This window comes from Panthera tigris, chromosome A2 (genome assembly GCF_018350195.1).
Source record: "Panthera tigris isolate Pti1 chromosome A2, P.tigris_Pti1_mat1.1, whole genome shotgun sequence".
Classification (NCBI taxonomy): Eukaryota; Metazoa; Chordata; class Mammalia; order Carnivora; family Felidae; genus Panthera; species Panthera tigris.
This window is the reverse complement of record NC_056661.1, coordinates 4,768,178-4,778,975: the sequence shown is the minus strand read 5'-3', so window position 1 is coordinate 4,778,975 and position 10,798 is coordinate 4,768,178. Positions and strand designations below refer to the sequence as shown.

Below are 10,798 nucleotides of genomic sequence, written 5' to 3'. Positions count from 1 at the left end.
TAAAAACATTAAAAAAAAAAATAAGAAATTTAAAAAAATAAAAAACACGCTGAGATCCAGCTGGTTTGTGTTGACCAGCAGGCAGACCTACATGGTGGGGACGTTATGGGGCTGGGGGAGCTGGCCTGGCCCGGAGACACTGGTGTCCTAGCAAATGCCTAACAACCAGCTCTCCAGAGGGGGGAAAATGACTATGTGCATTTATTATCAACTTTGTTGGCAAAAATGTGCAGCACAGAATCTGCAAAATACATATATAAAATACTTTTCATTGCAAACTCCATAGTCAATTCTGACAGATGACCTCCCTTGATTTTTCCCACTCCTGTCCCCAGAGCCACCCGGGATTCCAAGTGACAACTGAATATTGGTTGATCCTGTTCCTTTAAAGACGCAGATGGCCTGGGATGACAAAGATGTCCACGCTCACTGGCTTGCCAGTCATGTTGAGCAACATCTTTGCTAAATCCGATAAATGGTCCGAAAACACAAGACTTCCTCAATTTTCCGTGTGCTATTCACAACGCAACAGCCCAAGACAGGACACGCTTTTAAGCATAATCTACATGTTTAACATCGTTTTCTCCATCGCTGTCTTAAACGGATGATCCACACACAACACATGAAGCCGACCTGAAGCATTTGCAGGCAGATGCCTCTTGGCTGATTTTAAGTTACCAGCGTGAGGTCACGGAACACAGTCGGCAAGCCAGGTCCTGCAGAATGGCGTTCCACGGCACCTCCGCCACAGATACAAGAAGTAGGTGACTTCAGGAGCCCAAATAATAATAAGATGGGAAAGAAATCCCTAAAATATAGGATAGTTAGGTCTCATAGAAGGTAACTCATGCTGCCTGGCATGCAACAAAGCCTCAATATTTCGTAGTCATTAAGTTTGTAAGTATTGTTTAACCCCGTGCCACGCCCCACCTCATGCCCCCCACGTGGTCTGGTCAGACGGGGTCGCACGCCGTCATGGTTAACAGGGTCAAGCGGGCATACCTGACGGCCAGCTTGGCAAAAGCTGGGCTATCTGGCCTGCTCAGGGCCGCATCCCCAACATCTCAAACAGTGTCTGACGACACAGGAGATGCTCAAAACAAACTCCATGCGTGAAGGTCACACGGCGTAGTCACACGGACCCCCAAAGACTAGCCCCTCGAAAGCCGCAGCAGGGCTGTGGATGAGTCTTTATTTCTCACATATTGACATAAATAGTTGTTTTTTCCTGTTGTTTGCTGCTCTGTCTCCAGCCCTGCACAGGGCCTGGCCTATAGAAGATGTTCAATAAATATACATTGAATGGATTAATACAGTGGACTAATATAAAGTACGCCGTTGAGCTCAGGCTCAGAATAAATACCAAAAGTTCGACTTGAGGCAGGAGTGGGAGAGAGTCCCATTGGAGAGTCCTCGAGGAGGGGGTCAGCAGCGGGGACCCCTGCCAAGCCGGGTGAGGTAGAGTGGCCGGGCGTCACCAAGAGCCCCGGTGAAAGAAGGCAGCATTCATTCTCTGTCCGGTGGGGGGTACCCGGGCCCAGTGTCAATGGGCCATGGCGGCAGGGAGAGTCCAGCAGGGACTTTGGTGGCCACTCGGAAGAGGCCCAAGATCGTGGCGCCCTGCGCAAGCTGCCAGGCAGGGTGTGCCCCCGCCTCTGCGCGCAGGTGAACGCCCAGGCGCTGGCCTGGGCCCAGGTGCAGCAGGCTGCTTCGGAAACCAGAGGCCGAGTCCGGGGCTTTGGAGGATGGAGGCGGCAGGTCCAAGGTCAGGGCCAGGGCCGCAGCCCCAGCGCCCAGGGGCTGCAGGTGCAGGGCGACGGAGACAGAGCCCGAGCCGAAGCTGGATACCACCCGCTGCAGCTTCAGGTGCAAGAAAACATAGTAGACGCCAGGCTCTGCCACCATCAGCTCCCGCGAGTGCTGGTCGTAGCTCAGGCCAGGCCCCAGGAACACCCCTGCCAGGGCTGGGTCGCTGTACCAGCGCAGGGGCCCTTCAGTCAGCTGTACTGAAGGAGGGAGGAAGAAGAGGGGAGGTTGGCTGAGCACTGCTGGGGGGCAGAGGTGCAGGCCTGGGGAGGGGCGCTGGGGAGGTCTTGGAAGGAAGAGGTTCCCAGAGGGAGGTGAGGCTGGTAAGGGAAGGAAGGGATTTGGCCAGGGAGGGCAGGGGGGGATCTGAGGGGCAGGGGGAGGCGCCTCAGAGAGGGAGGAGGTGGAGGGAGAGGTGGTGGGGGGAGGGTCTCAGGAAGCGGGAGAAGACAGAGGGGAAGGGTGGTGAGGAGAGTCTGAAAGGGGGAGGGGGAGGGGAAGGGGAAGGGGGAGGGAGGGAAGAATAGGGAGGAAGCGTCTGGAAGGGGAAAGAGGTTAGAAGGAGGTCTCCAGAAGCAGCAAAGGGAACCGGGGGAGAAGGAGAGGAAAGTCAGGACCTCGGGGAACCCAGTGGGAGAGACAAGAGCAGGCTGGGGTCTGTGGGATCAAGCCACAGGTGCCACGGCAGGGGTGGGGGTGCGGGCGTCTGAGGTAGGCACATTTGGAGGTCAGAAGAAGAAAAGCGGCACCCAGAGAGGGTCATGGGAAGGTCATAAAGACAGAGAAGGTTCAAAGAGGTGAGGGGACAGCTCTTAGAGAGTGGGGGGAAGAGGGCCAGATGGGGGGAGTGGAGGCCTCCCTCTCCCGAGGGTTCCTCAGCCTCCTGGCCACCCCCGGCCCCCACGCCCCCCCCCCCAAGGGAATGACGCAGGACACTCACCATCTTGGGCCACCAGCTGCGCGAACACGGCCTGCGAAGAGCAAAGGCGGAAAGTGGGATGCAGGCCCCCCCCTCCCGCTGCCGCAGTCCCGGGAGAGCGGGGGAGGGGGGTCCCCGGGGTCCGCGCAGGCCTTGAGCCCCCCGCCCCCGCCCCGCCGCGGGCTCCAAACGTTCAGCAGGAGCGCACACGCACACCCCAGGCTGGCGGCTCAAGCTGGCCCCAAGCCCTGGGGTCTGCCCGGGCAGAACCTCGTGGTTCAGTAAAGAGGAGAGGAACCCTCCGGGGGCCCCCTGGGGAGGGACAGGGGGATACCCCAAGGGTGCGGGAGAAAAACCGAGGTCCTCCGGGAGCTGAGAAAGAGCCTGAGTCCCCTCAGCGGTTCGAGGTGACTAGCCCTCGGGGTCCGGGGCCCGGGATGCAGACGGGGGGCCGCCGGGAGGGGCCCCCGCGAAGTCCTGCGGAAGCAAGGGGTGCGCTCGGGGGCCGCGGGGCTGGGGCGCATCTCACCTGCGGAGAGTCGGGGAGGCGGGCGCGGGCGTCGGGCGGCTGCTCGGGGACGCGGGGGAGGCTGGGGCCGGGCGCCGCGGAGGCCGCGGGCGCGACCCAGGCGCTGAGCCAGCAGGCGGCGCAGGTGCCGGCGAGCAGCAGCAGCAGCAGCAGCGCGACGCTGAGGGCCCAGGGCAGCGGGCGGCAGGCGGGGCCGGGGGGCGCGGGCGGCCGCTGGGCCTCGGGGTCCGGGACGGCGTCGGCGCGGGGGCACATGGCCGGCGGCGAGCGGCTGCAGCCGGGCCCGGGGCGCCGCGCTTTATAGCGACCCTCCGGAAGCCGCGTTTTCCGGGGCGGGGCGGGTGGGGATCCCGGCGTCCCGCCCCCCTCGGCCTTCCGTGCGAAGTTTCCCTAACTTTCTCTTCTCTGAATCTCCACTCTCCTTCTCCTTTCTCGCCCTCCGAGGGCCAGCCCGCCGTTTCCTCTTCGTCCCTACTTGTCTCCCGTGCCTCCCGGCGATCTCTCTCCGCCTCTCTGTCTCTCTGGGTGTCTCTTTGTACCTCTGCACCGCCTCTTTTCCCTGTGCCCCTCTCGCTCGCTCTTTATCTGACCACTGTCTCCGTAGGAGGTCGCGCGGGATCTTTCCGTCTCTCGGCCTCATTATTTCCGTGCGTCTGCTTCTGTCTCCCCGTGACTCCCCCTGTCTCTCTAGGCCTCTGCCTCTCTGATTTTCTGTTTCTCAGTCTCTGTCTCTTTCCCTTCCTTCTTGCCACTCCCTAGGCCCTCGCCCCGCAGCGCTCCCCTAAATCCAGCATATCTGCGGAGGGGTCAGAGGACAGCCAGCCCTCCCCCCCCCACCCCCCACAACCCTCCCTCACCTTCCCGGGGAGCCTTGGGCCTTCCCCATCTTGCCCCCACCCACCCACCTGGGCGCTTCCCGGCAGGGGCCCCCTCTGGACCCCGCAGGCAGAAGGCTGGAGAGTCCAGGTAGAGAAATCCCCCTTGTAGGGAAGAGCCAGCCCTGGCTAAAGCAGAGGAAACTCAAATTTCCCATTCGCTGTCCCTGGTAGAGGCGGAGGCGGAGGCGGAGGCGGGAGGAGGAGAGGAGCAGGGGCCAAAACTCGGCCCCAAAAGAGGAAGCCACCGTTCATTAAGAGACGGGCGGCCCTGGAAAAGTCCTGAGCTCCTACAAAAGCCCTGCTCTGCCCTGACCGGCCCGGCCCGGGTGGCCACGCCAATCCTCTGACCCTCTGCAGGCCTCACTTTCCCTGTGGGAACTGGGAGGGCCCGCAGGACACCTGATCTCCGCCCTGCTTGGGCAGCCAGGAAATGCAGGGGGTGGGAAGGGGGGTTATGCTGGTTCAACTGAGTTAAGTATACGATGGCACGCCCCTGCCTTCTGTCTTGTTGTATTGGGCCTCCCTGGGGAATTAGGGGAAGAAAACAATGATGACACTGGCCGTTGTTGGTGCACAGGTGCTAAGTGCTTCCGGTGTGAGTGGTTTATAAGGTGTGATACCCGAACCAGCAGCAGCACCTGGGGATTTGTTAGTTATGCAAATTATAGCACCACAAGCTAGACCTGCTGACGCTCTGGGAGCGTAAACTCTGGAGTCTCTGAGGAGTCTCGGTGGGGATGAGCCCTCCAGGCCACTGCATCATACCGGGCACTTGCCGCCGGAATGTTCTTTCCCCAGACCGGCAGGCAGGGGACACCTTCTTGACGCTCACTTTCCGTTCCAGCGTCACTCTGGGCAGAGATGATGAGCCCAGCACCGGGTACACTGTGCTTTTTCCCGAAACCCCAGCGCGGTCACAGCTAGAGCAGTTGTTTTCGAAAACTAAGCCAAAATTGTCAGCCAGCAGGCTGGGGAGCCAAAATGATCTCTCTGGCACAATGCCGCCATCACCATCCCCCAAGGCACGGTGGTTGGCGGCCACCCCACCCCCCAGGGCTCCGAAAGAGAGTGTGATGGGTGGCAGCTAAGGTCCAAGAGTCACCCTGGACACCAGAGCGTTAAGTACACCGGTGCCCCTGAATGCAGGAGCTGAAATGTCCCCACCGCAGCCCTCACCACCCCCACTCAGCACCCAGGACTGGGAAGATGCGACAGTAAAAGGCCCATCTCCTAGGAACCTGACCAACCAGGAAGGAAGATACACAGATACCGAGGCCAAAGGGCCCCCTTCTGATGGCATCACTCAGCCAAGAAGCTCACAGGCCATGGGCCAGTCTGGTTTTGTTTCGTTTTTTAAGGGTTTTTTTTTAAATGTTGGGGCGCCTGGGTGGCTCAGTCGGTTGAGCATCCGTCTTCGGCTCAGGTCATGATCTCACGGCTCCTGGGTTCAAGCCCTGCATCGGGCTCTGTGCTGACAGCTCAGAGCCTGGAGCCTGCTCCGGATTCTGTGTCCCTCTCTCTCTCTCTGCCCCTTCCCCATTCACAGCCTCTCTTTCTCTCTCTCTCTCTCTCTCGCGCTCTCTCTCTCTCTCTCAAAATAAATAAAAACCAAAAGATTTTTTTTTAATTTTTTTTATTTATTCTGAGAGAGGGCACACGAGTGGGGGAGGGAGAGAGAATCCCAAGCAGGTTCCACATCATCAGCGCAGAGCCCCATGTAGTGAGAACAAGACCTGGGCTGAAATCAAGAGGCAGAAGCTCAACCAACTGAGCCACCGGGGGCCCCTTGGGCCAGTCTGTTTATTATTAAGTCCTACCCCCACAGTAGGCCCACAGCCAAGGACTGCCTCCGCTGACAACAATGGTATTTGGGGGACCACAAGCATCACCTTCTCCGATGACCTGCATGAAAGTGTCCCCCCCTGGGGTCCCGGGTGACACTGCCCCTGCTGAGTTTCCTTGAGAGCATTTCCACCATCTGAAATATTCTTATTTCTTTATTTCCTTGCTGGTTTTGCCTACAAAATTGTTATCTCCTGAAGAGAAGCATTTCATCTGCTTTGTGACCCTTCTCCCTCCAGTGCCCAGAAAATGGCAAGCCTCCATAATATTCACTGAATGAATGAATGAATGAACAAGTGAAGTCTAGCATGACAGTTACCCACACAGGCTCTAGAGGTCAAGAAACCACAGTCCACGAGCTACAAAATTTTCGTTCCATTTTTTTCTGGTTTTGAGTGGCCGGGGAAAGTCGAAAGAAGAATTATTTCATGGCATATGTGCAAATTACATGAAAGTCAAATGTGAGTTTCCACAAATAAAGTTCTGTTGGCATGTGGCCACGCCCATTCATTTGAGGGTTGCCTATGACCGTGTTTTCAATACTACAGCAGAGCTGAGCAGTTGCGACAGAGACTGGCCCACAAAGCCCAAGAGATTTACTCTCTCTGGTCCATTTCAGGAAAAAAAAAAAAAAAAAAAAAGTTGCTATCTCTGCTCTTGAGTTTGGAATTTCAGCTCTCAAAGTTCTTGCTGTGTGATCTCAGGCAGCCTGCTTCACCTCCCTGAGCCTCATTTTTCCTATATGTTGAAGGGAATAAAAGTAGGTCTCAAAGGCTGGTTGAGAGCTTGCCGTGAGCAGTGCCAGGCACAGAGTAAATGCTCAATAAAGGTGGGTTGGCATAGGGGCGCCTGGGTGGCTCAGTCGGTTAAGCGTCCGGCTTCGGCTCAGGTCATGATCTCTCAGTCTGTGAGTTCGAGCCCTGCATCGGGCTCTGTGCTGACGGCTCAGAGCCTGGAGCCTGTTTCAGATTCTGTGTCTCCCTCTCTCTGACCCTCCCCCGTTCATGCTCTGTCTCTCTCTGTCTCAAAAAAAAAATAAATAAACGTTAAAAAAAAATTAAAAAAAAAAAAAAAAAGGTGGGCTGGCATATATGATCACTGAATCTCTTACAGCCCCAGTACAACGTCAGCCCCGATATGTAGATGCAGAAACCAAGGCTCCAACAAAACATTGAAGTCGATGAGCCTCAGTGACTCACGATGACTGTTCTGAACTCCTCCCTGCACCAAGGGACTTGGAAGAGTCCTATACACTACCCCCCAAGGAGAGGAAACAAAGCCCAGCAGACCGGGGAAGGATCAGGCCACAGCCAGGGAGTGCCATGACGCGCTGCTGTGGTCGGGACATCTGAGCCAGGCAGCCCTGCCCACCGTGAGGCTCTCACCATCACCCTGCTGGCATCCCACGTTCACTGGAGTAGCACCTCTGCGTTCAGCTGTCTCCCCAAGGCGAGCGTGGGCCCGGTTTTCCTTGCCTTTAGGGGTAGGACCTGACTCCTCACCCTTATCATCACAGCGTTTGGGGGGGGGGGGTGCTGGGCAGGAAGTAGTTGGAGGGAGGAGTACCATGCCTTCCCCCTAGGGAGCCCAGTGAACAGGCATACCCCAGGAGGTATGCCTTGATTTTTCTTAGCAAAATTCAGTTCCTGATCTCTGGGTTCTACACTGCTCCCCAGCCCCTGCAGGTGGCCCTCCCCCCAGCCTGTGTCAACTTCTAGCTGGCCTGGATCCTCTGTCTCCCCTAGGGCAGAGGCAAAGCGTAACAGAGACTGTTAGTGATGTCTGCTGAGCAAGTACACGAGGGAGAGAGCAAGCAAATGGGGCGGGGGGTGTGGTAAACAAGAAGGAGAAAAAAGGGAGAAATCAAATCAAAGAGAGTTGGTCTTGAGCCACGGCAACGTTAACATGTGTTGAAGGAGGAAAGAGACACAGAAGGGGGACTCATGTTACACAAGTTAGCCAAGTCTCTGGAAAAGCTAGGTTCGGGTCTCCGTAGCCCTAGATAGGACGGAAAAACATAGGGCCCCATACGTGAGCGTGTGTACCTGTGGTGTTGTGTCAGCACTGCAAGGCATGGTCGTGCAAAGCAATTCAGCTTTGTGGAGTTGGAGTGCATGACCAGCTACTCCAGAATCATGTGTTTCCCATGTGACGTTGTACACTTAGGAATGAGGAAAGGGTATGGGGGGAAGGGGGTCCCGTATATGCACAGCTATGTCCCTGCTTGAGAAACAGCACTAGCACACGATCCAAACTGCTCAGCTTCTAAGCCCAGCTGTGCCTCTTGCTAGTTGCATGATCTTGACCAAATTCCTTCCCCTCTCTGTGCCTCAGTTTTCCCATCTGGGAAGTGTGGCTACCACCAGTGACCACCTCGTAAGATTATTGTCCAGGACTGGGAGCCAGAACAGCGCCCGGCCTGGGATATAAGGTGCTCTATACAGTTAGCCATCATTGTTACCAGTGGGGCTGACAGTCTGGTTCTCCTCGTGAACATACCACCAGGGTCCAAAACCTAGTGTGGACATCTGAACAGAGAGGCAGACAGGCAGGAATGTCTGTTGCAAAAGCGCTGGGATTGCAAATGGCCAAAGCAGCCGTTGAAAAAGAAATGGACAGATTAGTCTTCATAGAATCAATTTGGTAATCAAGCTGTGCACGAGGTTGAGTCACCTCCTTGGGGCTCAAGAGAGATCTCTAGGGGCTAGGAAAACTAAGTAAGCTGCAGGATGCCTTGTACTGAAATACGTGTTTTGCTTTAGAGCGGAGATATATTTGCACAGCACATTTCTAGAAGGTATATATATATAAAAAAAAAAAACAACAGAGGAATCTGCGGTGAGCAAATGTGGCTCTTTCACTGTATATGCTTTCGCCCACCTGCATTTTCCATGTGCTACTGTTTTGCTTTGTTTTGTTTTGTTTTGTTTTTATGTTAAGCACGGAATTGTGGTCAGGTGTGCACACACGTAGAAAGAAACCAGTAGCCTGAGCTGAAGAAGGGAAAATTTAGCACCAATGACATCAAGGGCAGGAAATGGTGTTTCCCTGCTAAGGGCAGTAGAAGGACACAGGGATGGGGAAGGCCCAGGCAGACCAGGGCCAGCCCCCAGGACCCCTCAGAGGGGCCTGGCATGAGAAGCCAGATCATTCTGCTGGGAAGCAAGCCCAACTGCCCCAGGAAGGAAGTCCCAGGAGAGCCACCACCTGGAAGGGACTCTCCAACTTGCTCAGGGAGGCAGCCACAAAGCAGATAGACAAAGGGGTACCACAGACACCTCCATTCAAGTCATACACAATCACACAAAACAAGACACACACACACACACACACACACACACACACACACACACACATTGAGACACATACCTGGACACATAATCGTAGATACACAAGAGCAGGCATCAAATCTGTACACATACCCACTAACACATAAACAGCGTCAAAGAGACTCAAACCCCCTGGGATATGCAATCAGAGACACACAGTATCAGACCCCCAGAGACCACCGGAGGCACATAAGTCACACACTGGCGCAAGTTGACCTGGAGAGACACGCAAGACACTTGGAACAAAGACGCAAAGTACAAGGGAACAAACCCAAAGGAACCCAGGCCCATCCTTCAAATCGCCCAAGATCCACTCCCCTCCTAAGTAGGGACCCAGGCTCTCCCGGGGACCTGTCTTTCACTTCCTTGAGGAATCTGTAGGTCCCTCTCCTTGGCAGCGGCACCCAATGTAGGCCGCGGGCGACCCCTGGTGGATCAGGAGCCTCAACCCCCGGCTGCAAAGCGAGTGGGCGTAGGGGGGCGGTCTACCTGAGGGTAGAGAGAAGGTGCTTCTAGGTCTTTGGTCTCAATGCAAAGGCGGGTGAGGAAGGGGCGTGGCGACGGGGCAGCGGGGAGACGGGCGGCCGGAGCCCGATCAGTCAGGCCTTGAGCCCGGAAACAGAGCCGGGAAGCTGCAGTGGGACGGAAGACCCTCAACCGCCCGGCTCCAACGACCTAGCCCCGCGCCCCTGCCTGGCGCTGCCCGCGGTACCTCGGAAGACCCAGTGAGCCGGGAGGCGGATTCCCATTGGTCCGCGGCCGACCAATGAGACGCGTCTAGGGTGTTCGGCAGGGCGGGGCGATCGATAGCGCAGAGGGAGGGGTGTTCGCCCCCCCGCCTGGCTCTCGGCCAGAAAATGACCACCAAAGACTCGTCCAAATTCTGGAATGTCCAGGGCAGAGGCCGCTGGTGCGAGAGAATTACCAGCCATCGCCGACGTGACTTTGACCCTAAGAAAGGTGGGTCGGCCCCTTCCAGGTCTGACCCTTCTCCCAAGCCCTGACCATTCTCTAGCCCCGCCCACTTATTTGTCATTATCCCCAGGCCCCGCCCACTTCCCCCTGCCGTCAGCCACCCGAGCCCCACCTATTCCCACTCCGAGTCCCGCCCACATCCTCCCATCCCCCTCCCAGGCCTAGTCCCACTCCCCAGTCCCACCCACTTCCCAGACATCCCCCAACCCTCGCCCCAAGTCCCGCCTACTACTCCGTCATTCTCCCTGGGCTCCGCCCAGTTGCCCAGCCATCAGCCTCCCCATTCCGCCCACTTCTCTGTCATTCTCCCCAGGCCCCGCCCACTTCCCCCAGCTCTTGACTTCCAGGCCCTGCTTACCCCCCGACACCCCCCCTCGGTCTCGTCCACCTCGGGTCATTCTCACCAGATTCTGCCCACTTCCCAGCCATCAGCCTCCAGGCCCTCTGCCCACTCGCCTACCCCATTTACTTTGGTACCTCTCTTAGTCCAGAACCACCCTCTTCCCAGGCCCCGTCCTTC

At 56.8% G+C, this 10,798-nt stretch overlaps 1 protein-coding gene across 1 annotated transcript; it reads right to left on the bottom strand.

Annotated features, from left to right (window-relative positions):
• Positions 1 to 834: 834 nt before the first annotated feature.
• TNFSF9 (TNF superfamily member 9) lies at positions 835 to 3,509 on the bottom strand. The gene is made up of 3 exons (XM_042977275.1): positions 3,255 to 3,509; positions 2,747 to 2,777; positions 835 to 2,006 (listed from the first exon to the last, which is right to left on the bottom strand). Exons 1-3 carry the CDS (start codon positions 3,507 to 3,509, stop codon positions 1,507 to 1,509), a joined length of 786 nt encoding a protein of 261 aa, XP_042833209.1. The 3' UTR covers positions 835 to 1,506.
• Positions 3,510 to 10,798: the final 7,289 nt, after the last annotated feature.